This window comes from Mesitornis unicolor, unplaced genomic scaffold (assembly GCF_000695765.1).
Source record: "Mesitornis unicolor isolate BGI_N332 unplaced genomic scaffold, ASM69576v1 scaffold32629, whole genome shotgun sequence".
NCBI classification, from domain to species: domain Eukaryota; kingdom Metazoa; phylum Chordata; class Aves; order Mesitornithiformes; family Mesitornithidae; genus Mesitornis; species Mesitornis unicolor.
In genome coordinates, this window is record NW_010207104.1 from 1 (window position 1) to 25,009 (window position 25,009).

Consider the following 25,009-nt stretch of genomic DNA (forward strand, 5'->3'; position numbering starts at 1 on the left):
AGGGACGTCCGCCTTGGGAACGGCCGAAGTGCCGCTGAGCGACCGAGGGGGCGAGGCGCCGCATGGCTTCTGGCTGTGGGGCCGGGCTTCTGGCCGCGCCTCTCCCTCCGCCCCCGGCGGACCCACCTGGGTGTGTGCAAGCCAGGCGGCGTCGAAACCTTGTTTTTCTGAAAAGCCAAAGTAGAAATAGACTTACGATTCCTTTAGATTCTTTAACATACGCTCGTAACATACTGTTCGGGTTGTCCCTTCAACCGGGAGGCCTGTCGGAGGCTGGTTTTGGTACCTTTGGTATCCCAGGTGAAACAGCAGTTGAGGTTTGCCCATCACAAAGACTCTGAGCCAGGCACTGGGCTGTGGGACTCGGTAGCTCTGGTCCTGTCAGAAAGCTGGACCCCGTCCCTCTTGAGCACCTTTCTGGCTTTCACTGAATAAACCTTCCCCTGCTTCTGTTTCTCTAGGAGATTCAAAACACTTATTAGTTGGATTCTGATTTGTAAACTTGGTACTTTACCTCTTGTTACCACTCTCGTTGTTGCTTGCTCTCTGAAGGCTGGTAAGGATTTTCCAAGTGTTTGCAAATAGTTTCTAGCCCTGAAAGGTGGCTGTGCCTCAGGTAAGGCAGAGAGCAGCTAAGAAAGGGTTCCTATGCCATTTCCCAGTTGGAGCTACTCTTCTGCTGATTGGTAGGGAAGGAGAAATGGCTACAACTTTCTGATTTCTCTGCCCAGCAAACCCCAGCTGCAATGGTGGAATGAATTCAGGTGATTTGTCATCCTACAGTCTGCCCCTAAGGTATGATAATGTGCTCAATATGAGTAGATGAACAATACAGTGGAGGAGGTACAGGGGTGGTGTCATGGAAGAGAGGAAGCAAAGGACAGCTGGTATGGAACAGGGAGGTCTCAAGGTCGATGTGAGCAGAGTTCAGGTGGCCACGCTGTATGGTGTCACATGACTCTGCTCCTGCGTCTAGCATGGGCATTTTTACAGAGCTAACATGCACTTTAAATGATTAGCCTGTGGACAGCTCAAAGTTGACTCCATTCATTCTCCGAAATTACTGACATGTTGTAACTCCTGAAAGCGAGCTGCGGAGTTGCTCTCTGATGTGCTTATCTGTGGGCTGCTTCTAGAGACAGATGAGTTTCAGCTGTAGCCATCTGAACAGCATCTTTTTGCTGAAACAAACATGTTAATAATATAGTGGCAAAAGTTGGGTGTCTGTTAGGAAAAAAAGCTAGCATTGAAGTCTACAAATACACTCCAGTTACTTTAAACTAGGTGAGTGTTGTGCTTTTTCTTACTCTAAATTATTGTCAGCATGCATGGGGAGCTCAGAAACTTGAGTGTGAAGTCAGTTCAGTTCCCATTGAGTCATCCTCCAACAGACAGGTTTACATGTAAGGAAGGCCATGCTGCTGGAGTGGGAAATTATTGGAAGAGACAGGCAACCTCACAAACATTTAGCTGGATCTTGCTCTTTCTCCTCCCATAAGTCGCCCTCACCTGCCGAAGCAGCAAAGTCAAGTAATGCTCACGATTATTGATGGAGAGCACAGAGGAATGGATGGCTCCAAGGCTGCACCATGTGGCCACTTCCAGCCGCAGCTGATTTACCTGGAAAGGCCATTGCCCTCAGGTTATCAGCAGGTACCGGTTGCCATCCCTTCCCAGTGATCTTCGTTTATGTCAGTTGTGGTCAAAAGCAGCTGGGTGAGATGTGCAGGGCAGGCACAGTAGGGGAATGGAGTAGCCACGACCATGTTTGAATTAGACAGCAGCATACCCACTGTGGTTGTTTCCAACAGCTGCCTTACGGTGGCTGCTTTAAAGGGAGAACTGAATCTCTCTGCCATTCACTCTCCCACTAAATACACATCTGAAATACGTTAAGTGCTATATCTTAAGTAAGTTTCTGTATCTTTCTTGAGATGTTGTATCTTAGCAGGTAGCAGTACTCAAAAAGAAGTTAATGTTAAATCTGTGCCTTTATCTCTTGTGGCCACTAACAATATACACTACTTCTGCGTGCTTCACTTTGGCTTTTGAAGGTTTTGCCAGCTTGTGGCAGCAGCTTTAATACTAATTCAGATTATTTGCCCCATATCTCACAGAGCATTCTGTAGAATTATAGTTTTCTAGCAGAGACACCTAGTGGTAAAATATCTTTTACTTAAAAATGTATTATTTGAGTCTTTTCAGTGTCTGCTATTTCTGTGCTTGCTACCTAATGTCAGTATTTAAGAAGTAAATTTCTGGTGCTACCATTAGCATCTATTTGTTTATCAATGACAAGCCAAACTCTTCTTAAATCATGGCACATAATGCTTTATCATATGTTTTTTTTTTTTAAAATAAATACATTTTTCTAAAAGCCTTTAATTAATCTTTCCTTTCTTTCCTTTCTTTCCTTTCTTTATCACTGTTCCTTAGTAGAAGAACAAGGTGTTTTTGAGTAAACAACAGGTATATGTGACACAGAGAAACAGATACTGATTTGCATGAAGTAGTCAGGGAGTCACTAGTCTAACACACTGATACATTTGTCATCAGAGAGCCACGTAAAGCATGTGGATAAGGAATTTTACAAGTTTATCATTCCACAGGGACTGTTTGTGGAGGCATTCTTGGGTACTTGGGTCCATCACAATGTCTGCAGAGGCTGAAAGGAATTTGGCTCTCCTGCTCTGCTCCCAGGGATGCAGGACTATAATGGAGCATGTGCTTCATGTTTTGTCAGTTTTCAGAAAAGCATCAGATGTGACTTCACAACAAAATTGTGAAACCCATCAGTGAGCATCTGTTTTGCAGTGTAAGCTAGAAGCATACTCCTTTGATTCAACTTTGGGCATGCAGACATCTGCCATGTGGGTTTTCTGCCCCCTGCAGATGAAGCTTTGATACAACAACTTCAAAAGCTGTGGAGAAAGACAGGCATTCAGTAACATTGGGTAGAACCAGAAAATGGTGAGTAGGATGTTTAAAGCCCAGCAGATAACACAGCCTATAGTACTGTCCTTTGAGGCTGATACCAAGTAGAGTAATGCAGGAATCTAGCTTGAGACTCATCCTATTTATTTTTTTTTTTCAGTGACCAGGAGTAGATGATAGACTGCTTGCTTCTGAAGTTTACAGATGAGACTAAATTAGTCAGATCAGAGGGACCCAAACTGGCTGGGTAAATGGGTCAACAGGAGCTCAGTGACATTCAGCAGGGCTGAAGGCAGAGCCCTGCTCTGGAGAGGACGAGCTCCAGCAGCTACACAGGCTGAGGCCTGCCTGCCTGGGAAGCAGCTTGGCTGAGAGGTCCTGGGGCCTGGAGGGCAGCAAGCTGGGCATGAACCAGCAGTGCCCTGGCTGCAGAGGGAGCCAGTGGCCTCCTGGGCTGTGCCAGCAGGGACATGACCAGTAGCTCATGGGAAGAAAGGGATCATCCCCTCTGCACAGCACTTGTTAGGCCATATCTGGATGACTGTGTCCCGTTTTGTTGCCCCCCGTAGACGAAAGAGATTGCTAAACTGTTACAACTTCAGTAGAGGGCCATCAAGATGATCAGGGGCTTGAGTGCCTGGCCTGTGAGGAGACGCTGAGGGAGCTGGGCTGGTTCAGCCTGGGGAAGAGATGGCTCTGGGGGGGGTCCTATCAGCAGCCTGCTCATCCCTACAGGGAGTGCATCAAGAAAGCAAAGCCAGGCTCTTCATAGCATTGCGTGATGGGATGAAGTGAGACAACAGGCTTGTCTTGAGACAGAGAAGTTCAGACTGGATATAGGAAAAATGTCTTCATGCAGAACAGTCAGGTGGTGAGACAGGTTGCCTAGAGAGTCTGTGAAGTCTCCGGTCTTGGAGACTCTCAAAACCCAACTGAATAAAGCCCTCAGCAGCCTGATCTGATCTCTGAGCTGACCCTGCTTTGCACAGGAGATTGGACAAATGACCTTCAGAGATCTTCCAACCCAAATTATTTTATGATTTTATTTTTTTAATCTGTGTGTGTTTCTATGTATATGTGTGTGTGTATGTGTGTGTATATATATGTATATGTATATATAGACATATGTATTCTGAGTAATGAAGAATTACAGTTGTTCTGCAAAGTATGTTCTTGGATTCTAAAAAAAACCTTAAAAAAATCTATCTGTGTTGCTCAACCCCTCTAGTTGAAGGGCCAGAAATACATTCATTATGTTTCAATTGATATTTTTAATTATAGATGGTATTTCTGAGCCATTTACATGTGAGAGCTAGCCTGTTGGTAAGTGGCATTTAGATAATGAAGTGTTGCATCCTTTTTCAAGACAGCATAATTCTGTTCTAATATATTAATAGCTGGTTTTAGCCTGTACTGTGACTCTGTTTCTTCACTGTTCCTTTCTAACACCTTTTAAATCTGCTGGAGAATTGTAACCAAATTTGAAGGACAGATAGATGTCTCAGAAATAAGTAAGTCACAGGATGGAATGATCAAATTAGTCCCTCTATTGAGGCAAAGGCAGACACTCTCAGCAATTACTTGAGTTTTCATGGTTTTTAGGGGGCTTTTTGGAAGTTTGTGTCCTGTTTTATGGTCCTAACAACCATAACAGGACAGATGGGTTATTGGGGTGAGGAGCGGTCTCTGGAGCCAGGGAAGAAGAGAGGGAACAGCAGAGGATTTGGTCCTGTAGGAAACCAAGCTCCTGTTGTTCTGCAACTCATTCTCTGAGGAAAGGCTTGTCAGCAGTTTTCAAAGTACTTTGGAGGATACCATGATCCCTTTCATGTGATCCATGGTCAACGTTGTGTGATTCCACTAATGTCACAGGACAGTAGAGCGCACAGGACAGACAGAGTTCAGGGCTCATGCCTTGGTGTCCTGCTTTGAGTATCTGAATGCTGATGACTTGAAGACTGAACTTCTCTCATATGAGGAAGACCCCCACTAAAAATCAGTCCATAGCAGGAGTCACTGTGGGGTAATAACTACAGCTTCTGTCTCAAAGAAACTGAATAACCCCCAAACCCCTGAAGAGCTTTCATGGTGTGATCACTGTAACAAGACCTGATCCAGTAGCTTTGCTCTGCTGTGCATGACCAGCTGGGGTCAGCCTGTGTCCAGCTGAATGCTGCATTTCTCCACTCAAGGGTCAGGACAGAGTTTCACTCCCTTATCCAGAAATAACAGCTTTCATCGCTTCCCTTACCCATTTTCTCATGTGTTCATGGTAAGAGCAGGAGCACACATGCTGTTTCTGGCACAAAGGAGGAGATAACCAGTGGGGGGTGCAGCATCTTTTGGGGACAGTGTTGCCTTAAAATGCTTGTGAAACTACAGCCTCAGGCATTCTTGAGCTTTCTATTTCACCATCTGAAAAGATGCCATCTACACATTTTTTTTAAAAGCTTCTGAAAAGCATAGTCTGTTTTATGAGGAATGTGTTAGGTATCTTAGATATTTATGTAATTATACTAATGAAGTGGTTTTATTTATTGTTTTCTGAGGAAATGCTTGGTATTTTTGGATTCATGTTCTTCAAAGACAGGAGATGAATTTCCTGTTATGATTTTGAATATGATTTTTCAGATGTCTTCAGAGGAAAAAGTAAACTTGAAGAGTGATTACAGAATATTGGCTAATTAGCTATAGTGTAACTGCTTTAATTACTTTTATCCCTGAAGCCACATGACTGTGCAGATGACTAGCAGATGACTTATTTAAAAAAAAAAAAAGATGTGTTCACACTGCAAGGTTAATGAGCCTAATTAAATATAGTTTTCCTTAGCCAGATACTAAATCATAAAGCTTGGGGGAGTGGGGGAGGGCGAGAATCCAAAGGCAGTCAGTTCTATGTCAAATAATGGCTTTATTCTGATTTTTAATTAAAGAAAAAAAAAGCTGGATTTGTGAGTGATTTTTTTTTTCTGCATAGAGACACTTTCATTTAAAGATTTGGTGAGACCTCACATGGCAAACTTTGAAAGTCTATTTAGAGACAATTACGCTGAGACATATTTGTTTTCACATGCCCACCGCTTTAATTAATGGAGAAGTGGGCTTGAATTAAAGGTCTGTGTTAGATAGAAGTCTCCATCTGCTGCTGCATATCACCAGAACCTTTGTCCTTCCTCGCCGTGCGTTTCTTTATTGCACCATTTTATTTCCTTTATTAAGCTGCATAATGTCTCACATTAAGTTGTACAGATAGGATAGAGCTCTGATTTTTTAAAAATTATTTTAAAAAATTATTATATTTTATTTAATTTTTTTTTTTTTGCCTTTCCTGTGCATAGTGTTTCAATATCCCTTATTCAAAAATATACTTGGAGATCCAAATTCTATGGTTTTTCAAGGAAACTTGCATCAGGGGGGTTGGACTGGATGGTTTTTAAGGTCCCTTCCAACCTAAACCATCCTATGATTCGATGATTCTATGATCTCAGGCACAAAAATTAGATATCGCACCTTCCTTAGTTGCCATGTGTCAGCTACCTTCAAGATTAGTCTTGAGTTATTAAGAACAGAAGGTGGAATGTGTTACACAATGAAAAGAGCTTAAGCCAATGAATTTCATCATGTTTGCAAAGAACTAAGAAAATGCAATCAGCTATTGCTGATCAGCTGATATAGGATAACTTTTACAGGTGACTGGGCAAAGATGAGTTTGCAAAAGTAGTAGCTTTTTTGAGTTTTTTTCACTTCCCCTATTCTTTCCCCTCTTTTCTTCCATTGATTATGAATTTCTTAAGCATTACTTCCCCAACCACCCACCCCCACCACAAAAGGTGTTACACTTGACTATATTTTCCAAGCTAATCTGGTGTGCAGTGCTCCATTGCTTGCAGAGATTACTGGGACCTTCTGAGAAGCTGTGCCTAAAAGTCAGGGGCAGATACAGTAAGAGTAGTTTCTCCCTAGGTTCAGCACAAGATTAATCAGACTGGATCTGCTTCAAATAATAAGTAATGAAGTGTTATCCTACACATGGGGGAAATTTTGGTTCTTTCACTTAAATTAAGGCTTATGTCCCAAGAACAAAGGTGATGAAAATTTTCCATGTTTAACAAACTGGATGCTATCTCCATAGTCTTCCTAACTCTTTTATATAAGGTAATAGTTTTTATAAATTAATTCTTTTGTTTGATTTCTTGGTTTTTTTTTTCGTAAAGTAGAAATAATAGGTTAGGATAGGGTAACTGAAGCTTCTGGATCTGTATTAGCAAAAAGCTGAGTACCTCATCTAAACTGCTCGCTTTGATTTTATCACATTTTGCAAAGGAACAAAAAGGGACCCCAGTAGGGTTCAAAAGTTATCTTGATAAATTGGTTTATGATTAAATGATTCCACCTGAACATTTGGCTTATAGTGGGAGAATCACAACACAGAGTTTGTGTTTCCTTTGTTTATTTGGTTATTTATGGATGTTCTTCTGTGGACTTTTTCATATATTGCCTATAATGGCCTCATGAGAAGTGATGTATGCTCTCTGCTGATCAAAGAGGAGCCTCAACCTTAAACCAACAGCAAAGTTTTCATGTAGAGGATTCACTAGCTTATATTTCAGCTTTCTGTGTTTATATGGCTTGTATTTATTGATATTCAAAAAGAAGGAAAGATCTAGCCATGGGTTTTGTAGCAATAGCTTTTCTCATCTGCTTTCTACACGTTGGTTGAGTTTCTTGCTTTGGGGGCAGAATGGGTAAGCCAGTGTGTTTGAAAGTGGATAGGAGTAATGAAGGTTTGTTGTTCAACTGGTTTGCAACTTTGCAAGTTCCTCCTTTTCTTTTTCGCTGTACAGTGAGTCTGATGCTAAAGTATTAAAGAAATCTTTAAATTCCTTAGAAAATCCTTCATTGGTTTAATTTTTTTTTTTGCTTTTGGCCAACATTTTGACCTTGCGGGTACTGCTCATTTGATTACTTCTGTTACAGGAAACTGCTTGCATGGTAGCTTACTGTACTCAACAAGATTTCGTTTAGCTGTGTTTCATGCCTTTGTCCTGCATTTTTCACGGAGTCATCTTTACCCTGAATTGGTTTCTCTAGATCTTTTTGTAAGTCTAATTAGAAAAACAAGCTGGTATTTACACATACTTTAGGTAGTATATTAGTTCTGCACTTTTTTGGGGTTATTAAAACTATAAAATAGGAAGAAAAAAATTTGAGGATAAGACCTCTGTACAAAAGTAGCGATTTTGGGTATTGGCTTTTTTAAAAGTTTTAAATCTTTTTTAATCAATGTGCTTGAGGGAAATGCAAGTTTAATACAGTGATGGAGAAGACTGATAGAGATGAGATGCTCTTAAAAAACTGAGTCACGCAGAATTATTATCTCTTAGTATCTGAACCCGTGTCCAAATATATATACTGTCCTTAACTGATGATGTTATTTGATGATTGATGGTGGTGATTTGCTGATGGTTGGTAGTTAATGATTGTTGATGTTGTCTTCATAGTATTTTCATGGATTACTTATATGATTAGTATTTAGTAGAATTATTTGTGTTTTGGGATATGAGAGATTTTAAAGATGATCTTTTTCCTGTGTACTTCTGTGAGCAGTTTTTGTTCATTAACATGCAAAATTATGCTTTTGGTTTATCAGACTAAGCAAAAATTTCAAGATTCAAGGACCTGAACCCTGACTACTTCTTTATCACTCAGTTACCCTTCGTTAAGCAGTGTCCAATTTTTGGTACTTCTGTTTTTAGATAGTGACATTATTTTAGTAAACATTTGAGTATCCACTTTTCTTTGAGCCTGGTTATTGTTTATGGATACTGGAACTCATTGAAATTGGGAGCCAGGCTGTCTGCAGGCAGGCATCTGAAGCAATTCACACATTGAGGATGTTGCCCTGAGTCCTCCAGCGTGCTCAACAATGTGAGTACTTCCCAAAAATACGCGCATCTCAACAGTTTTCAGGCAGGTGTGTTGCCCAGGAATTCAGTGGTTTTGGAAACTTGCAGTTAGTCAGGCTTTAGTAGCAAATTCAGGAAAATTACCTCTAGACAATAACAGCTCAAATGCTTTGTTATGCAAAGGTCTGTCCAGACGTTTTGGTAACTGTGTGGAGTACAGTTCCTGTAAACAAAGGTTCATGCACACAAAAATGGTGTTGTATCCTGTTTGCCAGCAGACAAACAAAGGACTGAATAAATGTTACCATATTCTGGAATCAAGGTGTAAATCAGCAAGCAACGATAGAAGGCTGTTTTGTGGGGCCTTTTTATATGCTACATGTAAAATAAACTTCATAGTCCAGGACAGGCAACATAGTGTCTCTCATCAGCAGTGAGTTCATTCAGTTGTAATGGCAAACAAAACATGGTGTGTGAAACATGCAGTTCACAGATGATACCCTAACAGAAGTTAGTGCTATTATGATATTTTGGACTGGTTATGAATATGCAAACCCTTAAAAGGACATAAAAGCACAACATATTCTTCAGAGGTCCAAAACCAAGCTATGACTTTCTTCTGAAGTCCCACACAGTATATTAAAAGAACACAGAAATAGCTGAGAATCTTTTCCTTTCTCTTTTTCCCACCACAGAACTTGGCTGGATCTCAAAAGTGCATGTGAATCGACCTGCAGTTGTGAGGCATGCAGAACGAATTAAAAAATGGAAAACTGTGAAAGGTAATTGGCAAGTAAGTGCTCTTTTTATGCATTCTGTTCCTGTATTTTTAAAGCAGTCACTCTCCCTCTCCAGGCTGCAATATTGAATTTTTTTCAAGATGCATGTAAACTTAAAAGATGTGCTTGTCCATGTCTTATTTAAATAATTTGTATTTGATGATGGTGGGATGGAATAAGGTGAGGCATTTATCCAAACAAGTTAAAAACCTTATAACTCATGAGTGGCAAAACCGCAAATGAATTTAAGTCATCTTTATTCATGAGTGGATTAAATTGTATATTACTATCCCACCACATTTATTCTGTTTCCCAGACAGACTTCTCTGCACACTGCCTTCTTATTTTTTAATTTTAAAACTGTAAGATATGATCATGGTCCCTGTCAAGTTTGGTCTACCTGGATGATTTTTCTTTACTTAAACATCCCCAACATGTGTGATTTCTTTGCTTAACTAGTTCTTACCTAAAACTCAAAAAATCCTGACTGGCTATGGCACTGGGGGAGAACAAAGGAGAACAAAAAAAAAGGAAAGAAAAAAAGAGGCTACTAATGCTAAGGGATCTGTCTTCTCAATTCCTGAGATAAGAGAAATTATTAGTTCTTGTCCAGTAGTGTAAAAGTTAGTGTAAAATAGTGTAAAGTTAGTGTACTTAGTGTAAAATAGGTTCATGTAAGCCATCGTTAAAGCTAGTGGTGCAAATGAACTTTTCTTCAAGGTATCCTGTATTAATTGAACACACACATGGAATGTCTTAGTAGATACTGTCAACCTCTGCTGTTTACTGACCCCGCGGCAGGACTGGCAGATACTGGCGCAGTGTGCATTTTGGGTTCTCCATTGGGTACATGAGAATTGCAATGCAAAGCCATCGGGTCAGCCACATAAGCTAATATGTTCTGCAAAGCAGAGCAGGTGAGGCATGGCCATGTGCTGGTTTCTGCTGTCTCAGCAACAGGACAGGAAGCACTGAAAGGAGAACAGCAGGCAGAGCTGGCTGCAGGATGCCGTAAGCACCGTGGCCATGTTCAGCCAAGGGCAAGGTCTGAGAATAGACCCAGTGGTGGAGCAGACCCAGAGCTCCCAGTGAGCCCTCAGCCGTGAGGTTGTAACCAATGTCCAAAGGACAAGTTTTTGTTCACCCAACAGCTGTTCTGCAGGCAAATGCGTGTCATTTGTCCCCTCTGCATGCTAAACAAATAGTTTACTTGCAACAATAACTAAAAACCTGGAAGTGGGAGGAAGGAGACAATAAAGGCTCTGTCTTAACAGTGCAATATAATAGAACAAAGCAAGAATCATTTAATTATACTTAATTCTTAAAAAAGGTGTTTGAATAAATAAATTGAAATAGTTGACATCCGGAGCTTAGCATGTTGGGCAGCCATTCTGGGGTGGCTGAAGCTGCGTTTGCGATGAGCACAGATCTTGCGGACAGCAGCTTGGGGATAATTTGATGTAGCTGTGTAAGAATGTGGCTTGAATGTTATGCTTAAATAAAGAATGGACATAAACTGAGGAAAGGTAGACATCAGCTCAGCATTTCCCAAGAGTTTGTTGCACATAAAAAGTCACTTGATACCGAGTTTAGCAGTCCAGTGGCTCCGAGTTGGGAAATAGTGTCAGTAAGAAAATCCAGAGGTTATTCCACAACCTTGGCTATCTTTAAATACTGCAGATGCAGTAATGTAAAAAGTAAGTCTTCTGATTTGACAGAAGTTACTATGTAAAGAACAAAAGAATAGAAAGCCGCAGGCTTTGATTACAAAGAATCATTGGGAAGAAATGGATTTAGTGTCACTCCCTCAATATGGCTGTAGGACAAATGTTTAATTATTGACACTTCTCCCCTCTCCTGTGTAGTGACACTGGTACTGAGCCACTCAAGTGAGGTTTTATTTTAAAGAATTCCAGAAGCACCTGTATTTGAACATTGCCATTGCAGGATAGTCATATGCCGTTTATTTCACAGAGATTATTTTGAACCTTTACATGTTTCAATGTAAGTAGCACCACAGATTCCAGTTTTGAAGCCCATTTCCCAAAATATGCAGTTGAAAAACCCTTTTTTAAAAAATGCAGATCATACCAGTTCTTGGAACTCCCTGACTACATCTGTCTTGATGACTTTATGATTCATGTCATAAGAGATGAGACAAAAATTCCCTCGAGTGAAGGATAAAAAATCCGAGTAAAAGAAACTTAAAACCATTTAAAGTGAAAAACCCTTCTGAAGTATAATAGGCTGAAAGCAGAAATCAGTTAGAAACAAGCAGACAAGCTTAGACTAACAGAGGCCGGTAACTGTTCATGATTCTGTTTAGTCACGCCAAAGTAGCTTTCAGTGTGAAACAGAAGGGAGACTCCTATCAGCAGAGTGTGAAAGGTTTCTAAGCTGGCCGGCATCTTAAGATTTGCAGAGTACTATGTGAAGAAACAACAAATTTTGCTGCCTATACTGACAAATCGTGTCACAGAGCAGTGCTCTCAGGAAGGGACTTTATGGACTCAAGTGGACTTTGCTGTTGCAAACTGTCCCCTTGTTGAGCAAGTGCCCACTAAGAGACATCAGCATTTAGTGAAATGAGAGTTTGCTGAAAGACTTTCAACAAATATTTCAAAATAATGTCTTAAGCTCAACTTTTGTGGAGCAAGAAGTCTCAAAAAAATTTTAGTTCTTCTCTTCCTTTCTCTGATTAGTAAGACTTTTAAAATTCTGCGGCATTTTCATCTAAAGAGTGCCCTGTCACTTAGCTCATGCTTTTGTTCTTTGCACCAAATAATTACAGATGTTTTATTCCAGATTTACACAAAAGAAAGTGGAAACATCTGGAGTCTAGACCCTAAGTTTTAAGAAATCTGGGTTTTTAACCCCAGACTAATTCCTTGTTTCACTCTCACAGCAGGAAAAGCATGCAAACATGCAAGTGTGTAAATTGCTGATGTGTACACTCATCTGCATATTGGTAATTGCAGACAAAGGCTCCTCTTGAAGTTTATGTATAATTTTTGGTGCATGCAAGCTTTAAAGATAGAGACATACTATACAGAACAGAGCATATAATAACAGTGAGGATCCTCACATCCTCACATATCTTCTAAGTCAGTTTGGTTTTGGAAGCATATGAAATATTGTATTTCTTCACTCCCTGTGTAGGCTGCTTGGCTGCTGAAAGCTGTCACCTGCATAGACCTTACCACTCTTTCAGGCGATGATACTCCTTCAAATGTTCACAGACTGTGTTTTAAAGCAAAGCATCCCATCAGAGAGGATCTGCTGAAAGCCATGGATATGCATGATAAAGGTATGGTTGGTTTTGTTGTGTGTGTTGTGTAGAGAAAATGTCTGTACTTCCTCAGCATTTTCTCAATTTTCAGATAGGTTCCATAACTCTTCCTGTAATGGAAGCTGGTCCTATATGGAAACTGGGTTCTATATTGTCTTATTCAAAGCAACTGTCTTAAGTTCTGTCTGCAAAATATCTATTCCTTTTTATTAATATAAGAATACAAAGAGAAAAAAATCCATTCTCAGTTTGGCAACCAAAGTGAAGCATACATTCAGGGTGACACTGTACCTGATGAGCAAATTTGATATGAAAGCCACAAGTGTGTGGCTCAGTGTATGTCTTTTAGTAACAGGGCACTAAGGTGACTAATTGAGTCTGCTGCTGATCTGTTGATGTGTTTACTAAATTGGAGAAGGAGAGAGTGTTCTTGTGACTCCTTGGATTTCATGCTTAGATGAGGTTGCTCTATACTGAGTCTGCCACTTTGTCTGTCAGAAAAGATGCGTTCCACAGTCCTAAGCAGGTTATTTTTACTTCAGAAAACATTATCTGTCGGTTGCTTGTTTGAGTAGTTAAGATAGGAGACACCTTTTCAGCCCAGTCTACTATAGGGAATCAGTCCTGTAGTGGGTGGCTATGTGGTTGTGTGAATATCATGTATACAAACCCACTCACCCACAACTCTACACCCACGCTTCCCAGCTAAGTCAACAGAGTGAAAGGGGCAGAAAACAGCCCTTAAGAACTAGTGGTAAAAATTTCATTGATATTACTCAAGAAGGCTCCATCTGAAGTCCCAATGTTATACTCAAGACTGAACATGATTCAACTTAAGAGCAAATTGAGACTGTCAATATAACTATTAATAAAACCCCTTTATATCGTAGCAGCTCTTCTGAATTTTTCCACATGTAATCACTAATGTGTTGGTGAATAGCATTTGACTTTTGTCCTGTCATGTAGACCTTATGATAATCTATCAGAAACAAAATCTTAGTGACATTTGGGCCATGCTTTTACTATTGAAATATTTCAGTTTTACATGGGCATTGGTCCACCGATTCAAGTCATATGATGTAAAACCAAAAGACAATCAGGCCTCTGGTTTTAAGCCATACACATAAAATATCAAAGATTAGTCTTTTTTAAAAAAATTAGACTTATGGACACTTCAGACTTCAGTTGAAGTATTAAATGAGGTCAATTATCTGAGACATTGAGAGAATAGCATTTTAACTAGGAATGCAGTAGGACTGCATTAACATAAAGACTGCTTAGTTGCTACTGGGGTCAGTCTGGCTTGAAAAGTAAGGACAGAGCTTGGCAGTGCGGTTTGTCTCATAGCAATTTGCTGACTAAGTATGTCTTAACTAAACATGTTAGCATTAAACAGTGAATCTGTTGATAAATATCTTAGTGTTTTTATTCCTGCTAATGCAAACTTGCTCCCGCGATCAGGTGAAGAAACGTGAGGGAGGTAGCAGTATAATCACCTGAAGTACTTGAAGAATAAAACTTCATGAAGGTGCCTAAAATCCTTGGAAGAATACAGAAGTGGAAGGAGCAAACAATGCATATATGCTCCCAAAATGGATCACACTAGAGAAGGTGGACATCTATACATCTGAAAAGTGAACTGTGTTTTTTGCAGGTATTACTGTCGGAGCGGTTTGTGTGTATCCTGCAAGAGTCATAGATGCTGTTAATGCCCTAAAGGCTGCAGGTTGTAACATACCAGTAGCTTCAGGTACGTTTTATTCTAAAATATCCTGTTAAATATTTGGATGCTATAAAATATGGAGAATAGTCCAGAAGTTTGGACTCACTTTTGTTTCAGACAGTAAGGTAAAAAGGTAGCAGGTGGAAGAAAGGGAATGGAGAGGAAGATTTGTTTCTGATATAATCTTTTGTTTTCTTTCAACTTCAGGCTTATCAGCAATGCCACGTCTGTTTTGCTGGAAGCTCTTCAAAGAGCTCCTTGTGATCTATCAGCATTTCTCTCACCTGAATAGAAATTGCAATAGTGTGCAGGACAAAGTATCAGTAGACACTAAGTATATGGTAATAATATTACAAGTACAATATGAGGATTGAGGAGTTCTAATATAAATTTTTTTCCCTATCAGTTGTTTGGCTTTTAAGTATGATCCTACAAGCTGAATTCAATGAAACTGTGTGCAAAGGCAAGGGTTATTGCCTGCTGAGCAGCCCGCAGGTTCAGGACTTGTACTCACAAATCTAATAGTGGCAGCTCTTCTCCAGTTGCCACACAGCACAGACAAGTCCTGAATCAACAATAAGCAAGAAGGAGAATCAAAGAATTATGCAGGTTAGAGGGGAGCTCTGGATGTCATCTGGTCCAACCTCCTGCTCAAAGCAGGGGCTGACTTTGAAGTTAGATTAGATGTTTAATGCTAAGATCCATGTTTTCTGGTTCTGATTTTTTGCTGTTGTTGTTATTGTTTCATTGTTGTGTAGGGAGGAATACATACTATGCATTTATATATCAAAGAGAAAGAAGATCTCTTTGTCAGACCTCCTCTTTGTCATTATTTCTTCCATTTCCAGATTAGCTTTGGGTTTTGTACTTAAACATCATAAAGGTAATCTTAAGTAAACCTCATTGAAAACAATTCATGCTGTATTGTGATTTTGCTGTTAAACATATTACTGGGATTTAACTTGAAATACTACTTAAAAGAATTGGAGAGAATGAAAAATTTATGTATTGTTTCATATAGGAGTTCAGTCCTTGTTTGCTCAATTCTGCTGGAGGCAATAGATGCTGTGTTTTCTTCTGCAGACTGCTTTGGAAAAAAATTAACGCATGTGAAAGAGACCTTTTTGCAAGATGCACTTAGTATCTTGCTAGACAGGTTCTTGAGGGAAGAACAAATGCTTCTTGTGGATAAAGAGAGGGTAGGATGAGGTGCCTTTAGATTTTTTGAATTGTGGTGGAGATTTAAAAAGGAATAACTTTCAAACTCTTTGGTGTATTAGAGGTATTTGCAAATTTTATGTTCAATTTGTATTTTATTTTCTTCCCTCTGCCTGCATTCTCATTCTTGTTAGTGGCTGCTGGGTTTCCATCTGGACAAACTCCTCTGGAAACCAAACTGGCTGAAATAAAGCTAGCTGTGGAGTATGGTGCCAGAGAGATTGACATTGTCATTAGCAGGAGTCTGGTGCTGACTGGCCAGTGGGAAGGTAAGTACCCACCCTTTGGCAAGCAACCTAAGCCTGTGTATATGCATGTGTTCTTTTTTTGTTTCTTCCCCCAGTCTCCACATCAGTCCTTGAAGAATTTGGTCCTTGCCCTAAGAGTGGCTGATAATCCAGGGCACTGAAATAAATAACAAATATTTAACTGATGTATGACTAATGATCAGATGTTTTTTGAAAGAATGCTGTTGCAAGTTCTGTCAGGTTGGGTATTCAGAATGACTTTGTGTTTTGAAAATTTGGGTCTGTTCCTTCTGCGCCTTTAGAGGATTTTGTGTACAAGATTAAAAAAAATAGAAAGTGAAATGGAAGTGAATGCTTATGGTCTAATTATTTGAACAGTTTTGTTAAAACCCCCAAGGGGCTGCTAATGTAGATGATACCTTGTTAAATATACATGTTTCAAAACTTGACAAAAATATGTATTTTAGTTGTTTTCTTTCCCCTGAAAGTTGAAGGTACAAATTGCCTGTTCATATTATTATTGATGTTCTTGTGCCTGTAGACTACTACTAATTAGTAAGAACAATAACGCTGAAGATGGTTTTTGCTCTAATTGCCTCCTTAATGTACTGTGAATGGCTTGCCTTAAGTGCTGACAATGCTCCTATAACTAATCTCCATGTAAAGGTAAACACATCATTGTCTTGGAATAAATTTTCCATTTAGTTGTTTAATGCATTGCCGTAATAGTCTGTTTGCTTGGAAGACTCCACAAAGGACCCCTGGTACCTGGGTTTCGTTAAGGAAATACAGTCATCATGGTAACAAATCATATTTTCAGATTTTGGTCTTCAATTAGCAGTTAGAATTGAACTAAAACACAAGTTTCTACATCTGTGTCTTCAGGACCAATATCCTCCATTCTTTTGCTCTTAAATATATGCAGACTTACTAATATTTGACTTCCTGAGGATAGGTATTGTCACAGACATTTGTTTCTTTTAGAGTGCCTATTTTAAGTTCAAATATGGCCCCAGAAATTGCTAGAATTTGAAGACTGGGTTTCAATTGGATTGAGTGGTTTTAAGTAAGATAGAGTGGTGGTGAAATTCTGTACCAGCTGGCAGCAAGACTACATGCACACCTTCCTATCCTGTATCTTTGTTAGGGTCTACACTATGGTCTACAAAGCAGGTACCCTGTCCAGGAGCTGCGCTGCACTGGAAACACGTGTAGGTTTTGGACACAAAATGAGCTGAGTAAGTGGTCTGTCACCAAGACTTAAAAAAACACCAATAAACTGGACTTGAGCAGTAACTTGCAATTGTGGCTGAAAAAGTCTGTCTTGTAGCAATTTCTGACATAATTGTGGTTACTGTGCTTCAGACTTCATGGTACAAACCCAGTGTTAAGCGGGAGTTGCATAGAGCAGAAAGTCATTGCAGGCAGGCAGTTGCAAATGCAGGCTCAAGGTTATGTTACCTAGGATTACACAAAGGAGAACTCAAGAGGAGAAGTGCAGGGCTAGATTCGGAGAGAAAGTTTGTATCAGTGATTGAAAGAAACCAGACTTACATTGCTAGGTTTTTCTATATGGGAAACATTGTTTTCTGTGGTCATAAATTACAGGGGAGGAGTATACAGACATAGCAATGATGGATGTAGTATAACACTGTCAGTTTACTAAATAAATAAATTAGGGATGACTTTTGATTGGCATGCATGTTCTTTTATCCTCAGCTGAAGTCATGACAAGATTTAAATCCATCCTTTTTTTTGGCAATGGTTAGTTTACATTTCTTGTACTGAGGGCAGAATTGAAATTATTTCCAAGCGTTTTCTGAAAGTGGGTTTATGAATGTGAATCTGTATATGGCAGATATTTACATGGTCTTGAAAAAAGCTGTCTCAGGAACAGAATTTACTTGCCATCCAAATAATGATGCTACAGGGTGAAAAATTCTAATATTTAACTTGCCCATCCACAAAAATTACTTCAGTAGGTAGTCTGGATATTTTAGTTGTGAAAATCTATTTATTTAGCTTTCAATAGATGTATGTTACCTGTCTGAACATGCAGCTTTCCACCTCTATCAAATGATTAGGTGCGATACACAACAATGTATAAAGTGCGTTTAAAGAAGCTAGAAGGGATGAAGAAATGTTTTTTTAGACTGGATTTCTACATAAAATTGAAGAAGTCTAGTGCAGTAACTATGCCTGTGTTCAAGGTGCTTCATCAACTAGAGCTGCCTTGCAGTTATGACAGAATCTCTGCTTATACTTATAGCGCTAGTATATTTTTATTGTTATTTTCTCATGCTGCCTGTCTTCACAACTTCAGGAGTTATGGACAAAAATACATATGTGGTAGAGTGCTTTACTTTACTGTTCATATATTCTTAGCTTTTCTTCTAGCCTGTGCAATAATTGGGGTCACCATAATAGAATAGTGTTGCTTTGTGATTTGTTTCAAAGGCTTGCCTGGTTATTAAATATTTTAGCGTATGTCCAATTATGTCAAGTTATTTTAAAGCAGTCTTAAATATTGTTGGAACTCTTTATGGCACTCTGAATGTATTTTCTAGATCTTTACAAAGTAATTCTTAAAGAGTTTTTTAATAGTGCTGAACATGAAAGCAGCTTTATTGGACAGTTAATTTAGCTTTGAAAATAATATTAAATGAGATTTAAGTTTATGAACTTGTATACCTTTTACAACCTAGTAGCTTTTAGAGCAATATTATTTTACAATAGTTTACTCAACCACTGTCTTGTATCACTCAACAAAGTGGGTATTAAGCCTAAAAATCACAATTTAGTGTCTTTAAGCCCAGAATGTGGAGCCTGTTTGTAAGGAGTGATGAAGCTGACCAACAAATTGTTGAAAGAAACAGGATTTCCCTCCCCCACCCTGTTATCAATGAATATGTTGGACTTGCTGTACCTTCAGAAGCTGCCTGGTGTACTGTAACGTTATTTCTAGTTCCACAGCTTTTAGCCGACGTTTGGATATACCACAGTGTCAGTGGCTTCAGAGCTCTTGATAACCTCTCCGTTGCTTTATGTCAGTTGAAGTTTCCTAGAAGAAAACAGAAAAAAAGAAGTATACTCTAACAAGTTTTAACACAGCTACATCCATGAAATACATTAGATATAACCTCGTAGTGAAAGCTGCCTTTGACTTCTTAATAATTATTCAACTGTGAGTTTAGAGGCTCTGTTCAGGGATTGGGGCCCCCTTTTGTGCTACATACCTTATAAACAGGGCAGGGAAAATACACCCCCCACTCCAAAGACTTGGAAACTTTCTCCACATGTTGTTCAGAAACTGAATTTACTGTCTTCTAGATGCACAAGCTGACTTGCAACCTCAAAGGCTAGTTGCAAAATCTTTCTTATATTGTCAGCAGCAGCTCAGACTCCTGAAGCCAGGATCTGTTTGCAGTTTAGTGTGAATCGCTGGAGCCTGGAGTTGCACATATGTGGCTGAGAGCAGAACTGAAAGAGTTGTGTTGTGCTGATAACCTTGTGCTTGTCATTTTGTTAACAAACCTGCCATTAATGTGCAAGACAGAAGGGATTCCAGCTTATTTTCCAGTTTCTCATCATGATTACCTTGATCTTTTGGTCTAACAGAAATTGAAACATCTTCCCTCCTTGTCTCAGTTTCTACCCTTAACATCAGTCAATGTGGCTGGCTAGACAAAAACAGCAAATAAGCCGAATTTAAAAAAAGAAAAAAGAAAAAAAAGTGTTTTTATCACCACATATTTGGAGGAGAGCTGTTTTATAAAAATTTAAGCTGTGTTTTTTTCCCCTTAATGTTTTCATTTCCTATGTAGGAGATAGGGATTATCCCCTTTATTATGTGATTTTTTTAGGACAAATGTATTAGACCAAAGCAAAAGGCCATCTAGACAATCTAGGGCAGATTATAGCCAGCAGTAATTGTCAGAGATGTTTGCTTGAGAGATGTATTAGGGGGAGGAGTGTTTTCTGTGGTGCATTTAAAGCTGTGAAAAATCAATGTAATGTTTGTACTTCATAGTTAGACTTTACGAAAACTACAAAAAAGCCACCGTGCAACACTTATCTTTTATAAGAGTGGAATTAAAACCATAGCCATTAAAGTATTTTTTTGGTTCCTATGCAATATGAATTTTTCTTACTTTAATAAATACGTCCAATAAAAGCAGATCTAAAGTTCATGAAAGCAGCAAGGTATCTTAAGTAAGTGGGTACAAATTAGAAGAGTTCTTATGTCACATGCATTTTAACAACTAAGTCAGTGAAGCTATTACAGACTACATCAGTGAGCATCTGGCTTCAAATACATTCTACAAAAGTTGGCTTGCTTCGGGTTTGGTTTTTGTGGGTTTTTTTTCTTGCTTTCTTTTTCTAGCTTAAGACCTAGACTTCTTCTAAAATGGATAGTGTTGGTGTGCTGATGCTGTGTTAAAGATGCTACGTGGTATTGGCCGTTTGGAGTTTTTGTGCTTGTTCTGTATCAAAGCAGTCCCTGCTTGTACTGGTACTGGAGTGCTCTGGTTAATTTTGTCTGTTCCAGAGGTAGTTGCGTTTCTATTTGTACTTTTACTGTAGGATTGAGAATGTCCTGTGAATGCCATGCATTGTCTGCAGCAGTTGATCTCTGAATAAGGAGCAGCATTTATTACCTACACATCTGCCCCATTAAAGTATGCCCACATTTCCACCATCTCAGCTAGTCTCGTAGGCAGGGATGATTGAAGATCCTCAGTTGTTCTTGCCTGTGGGTTGATGTGTGCTGTCAGATAGTGAGACTGTTCAAATGATCTCAGTACTAATTGCATAGAAATGTACCTTCCCACAACAGGGAAGATGCTGTAGCTGCAGTACTAACTCCAGTGAACAGCAGCTATGGGCATATGATTTCTCTTCGTGAAATCCAACCTAAATGTATGTTTTGTTGATTTTATTTTGACATTTGCTTATCTGGTTAGCAGTAGTGGCAGAAAGCTTTTGGGAAAAACCTCTGTCACAAAAGACCCTGCAGATGTGTTTTCAGCTGTGAGCAAAGACTGCCATGAAGAGGGTGCAAGAGATTCTCCTGACTGCTAAAATCAGGGGCAAGATGATCAACAACTCTCAAAGCAAGTAGCCAATACTGCGTGACATCTTGAACACAGCACCAGCACGCCAACACTATCCATTCTAAAAGAAGTTTAAGTCTTAAGCCAGGAAAATCAAGCAAGCAAGCAAACAAACCAACCAACCAATACCCAAAGCAAGCCAACTTATGTAGAATGTATTTGGAGCCAGATGCTCACTGATGTAGTCTGTGTATCTTAAAGGTAGAGGAAACTTTAGTCTTTTCTTCTTGTTACTGAAATTAGAACAACATGAAAGCTGCTTTCTTTGGCTTTCCAAATGCTTCAGGAAAGAGTCACTCCACAGAAAGAGACTGCATTTCGATCTAACATGAGGAGTGTTATCAAATGCACAAGAAAATAGCACAGGTTCTTTGTATTTCCTTTTTCAGTCTCGATTTGATGTCGGTTTCTTGAGTATCATCAATTGATCAATAAAACATGTTAGACTGCATGCTAGTACTGATTAATTCACACCTTTGGTACACAGTAAGAGACAAGGTAAAGCCTGATGTCTATAAAGGGACTTGCTAAGTGCATTAGCCAGTTGTCTACTAATGTACGTAGTACGTCTCAGAGGACCACCCCAGTGATCTCAGCAATCCCAGCCGCCTGGTGTGCCGATGGCATTAATAGGATGCCACAGCATCATGGATGGAGCAGAGGTCCAGCCGTATGGCAGCTGGCAACCCCTACTGTGTGTTTCCAGCTCTTGCCTGAGGACTGAGGGGAAAATAAAGCTAGTGTTGCTGAAAAAAAAAATAATTACTCTTCATAACCATATCCTAGACATTTTTAGCAAGAAGGTTTGGTTTAAAGCTGTATTTTAGCCTTACATAAACAAACTTTTGAATTATATGTTTGAAGATTGAATACAATTTGTGATAAGGACTGTCTTGCAAAGGATCCTGTTTGCTTACTTTGTCTTTTTTTTTTTTTTTAAATTCAAATCCCAGAAATGGTGACTGTACATTGTAAGAGCTGCTCTTCTCCCCACCATTAACACTGAATGAGTCTTAGTCATCCCCAAGTGGCCAGCTTGTAACACCTATGTTTTGATAATTCCTACCTATTTTAATCTTCCTGTTCAAAATCTTGTTGGAGCACTGGTGAATTTTGAAAAAAGAAAAAAAAAAAAAAAGGATGGGAGTGTTTCCCTGTGCTTCCCATGTTGCATTACCTGCCCAGGTCTGCAAGTTGTAGTATTTTTTAAAAAACATAGTCAGTTATGTCCAAATGCATTCCAATCCTTACTGAATCTGTGAAAATAGGAAGCTGTTAGAAAGTTAAGTATGCCTTTGTAAATCTGAAAGGAGGAGTTTGTGAGAGAGTGGTCTTCTCTGGACAGTGTTCATGAGCAACCAAATGCTGGCCTGTCCTCCTTGTCCCTGCTTCTCCCTGGCTGCAGCCAGTGGCCAGCTGCTTGGGTAGCAGTTCACAGAGAAGCAGTGAGCAGCTGGGACATGTGCTGGTTTGCCTTGGAGACAGGCTAACTGCTTGGAGATGAAAGCTAAGGGGAACTGAAAGTCAGAAGATGGACTTACAGCAAGAGACCCTCCAGAGGCTGTAGAGCTCTCTGTTAGGAGGGAGGGGCAACTAGAAGCAGGGTTTGCTTTTTGTTTTCCAAGTGATGTGAAGATACAGAGATAATGGTCTGGTTTATCTCTAATCTAAAAGGCTTTATATGTCAGTCCTGCTGTCTGTGTCAGTGCAAGTGGCAGTGCTTGTGTGTGTAACAGTGGTTTATGATAAACCTCCTTCCTGAAATTCAGACAGCTTCCTTTGGGAGTATGGACATCAATAGCAAGGGTCCAGTTGCTGCCCTTAGAGCTGTAGCTCCAGAGCATGCTAGGCAGGTGTTGTCCTGCTGACTTTCTTGCCACAGTGCTTCCTTCACCCTTACCATGGTGATTTGAGGTCATGGCACAGGATGTTCCAAGTCCACAGTAACCTTGTGGGCAATGCAACCACTTGAAGTGGTTTGTAAACATAGATCCCTGCAGATTTGTTGGTCCTTGGGGTATGATCCCAAGCCTTGGTCTCTCTTCACCAGGGATGTTATGAGACCAACTAGATTTTTTTCAGGCAATTTTTATTTTCAAGAAGCTTAAAGTGGGATTCATATTCCTAAGCACAGGCGTCTAGCTCCGTAATCAGACTTCCCAAGATGGTCCTATGGTACTAGGGCGAAAGGTAGGAGACTGAAGGAAGATGAAGAACCTCCAGGAGTGGCAGCTGGAAGCCTTGGGGCATGTCAGGGCATCTCAGGTGGCACTAGTGTTTGTCATTAGACAACTTGGTCACACCTTTGGTGTCTTTTAGGCTAAGCCCTTTGGCAAATGTGGCTGAAGGGGACAGCAAGAGTGATGGTATGGTGTGAACAGGAAAATGTAACTGTCCCTGAGTACTGATCCAGTGTACTACTGTATTTATTGCTGAGAAAGCTGTTTAAAATCAATCTTGACTATCATAGCATTTTTTACTCCTGATGTATTCATGAGTGTTTGGCGTACCGTGCACATTCTTAGTTTTGAGAGAACCGACATTAATAGCTATTAAGTTAAGTCTGAAACTGTGTGGCATTGTTAATTATCTCCAGTCATATAATTTATTGAACTTGCAAAACTTAAGTTCTTGAGTGCTATGACTAATTATAAGATTGGAAATTAATCTAGAAGTGGAAATTACAGTCATACTTGAAAATGTCTCTCAGGCAACTTTGATCATTTTCACATGCTTTTATCCACAGGTCTCTACAAGGAGATCTGTCAGTGCCGTGAGGCCTGTGGAGAAGCTCATATGAAAACAATCTTGGCAACAGGTGAACTGGGGTCCCTTGCTAATGTCTACAAAGCCAGTATGATAGCTATGATGGCAGGTAAATATATGTGTTTTTCTTTTTTAAGCTAAGAATGTCTTTGCTATATTATTTACAAAGCTTAAAAAATTCCAGTTGCCAAAGTTTAGTTTTGTCGATAGTAGGCAAAAGCTGTTATGCAGCGATTACTGAAGTTGCAGGTGTAATAAAGTGCCACTTGTGTGTAACTGACAAAAACTGCATGAAATGTTAAATAACGCTTAAAACTGCTAAATGACAAAATTCATAGCAACAAATATTTGTTGTTAAATGTCTGATCCTTGGTGTATTTAATTGGGATATATACATCTGGGGCAGATACACACACTATCCAAGCAATTGTGGTGAGCTGCAGATGTGGTATAGGTAGATGGCTCATAAGCTTATTTTAAGTGCAGGGAAACTTTCCTGTGACAGCATGCTGACAGCTCTTGTTTCTGGTTTGCGTTCACTTCTTCTAACCACCTCTGTTAACATGCGATTTGTGAAACAGCTGCACTGGACATACATCAAGGGTAAGAGTACCATGTGCTCCAGCAGGTGCTGGGATGGGCTTGATTATAACTGGTTTCAACTGGCACATTTAAAATCAGTAGCACTCACTACCAGCAATTAATTGACATTTCAAAAGTTGTTTGGTCTTCTCTGTCTTTGAACACTTTGTTGCATCTGAGCTGATGTTTAGAAGTCTGTCTTTTACCCTGAACCTTTCAGCTAATAAACACATTTCCATGAGCAGGATAGAGTTTTGGGGGGCTGCGTATAGTTTGTAGGTATTACTTTTTTGTATAGTTATAGCCATTGCAAACTGAATGCAGCAAAGCACCCATTCGAGCCCTGATGTACAGCAGTATATTCTTTCTGCTTTGGGCAGCTTTGGGCCTGCTCTGGTATGCTTTTCCATAGTTTAACCAGAATTTTAGGGATATGTTTGAATGCCAGCT

The 25,009-nt window shown here is 39.7% G+C and overlaps 1 protein-coding gene across 1 annotated transcript in view; it reads left to right on the plus strand.

Annotated features, from left to right (window-relative positions):
- Positions 1-62: 62 nt before the first annotated feature.
- The window catches only part of DERA (deoxyribose-phosphate aldolase (putative)), a gene marked incomplete at its 3' end in the record, with an annotated part of 46,622 nt that continues 21,675 nt past the window's right edge, over positions 63-25,009 (plus strand). The window contains 7 exon segments of the mRNA XM_010192021.1: positions 63-317; positions 9,405-9,482; positions 9,484-9,633; positions 12,779-12,926; positions 14,563-14,658; positions 15,984-16,118; positions 23,958-24,086. Coding sequence (XP_010190323.1) covers positions 63-317; positions 9,405-9,482; positions 9,484-9,633; positions 12,779-12,926; positions 14,563-14,658; positions 15,984-16,118; positions 23,958-24,086 — 991 coding nt within the window.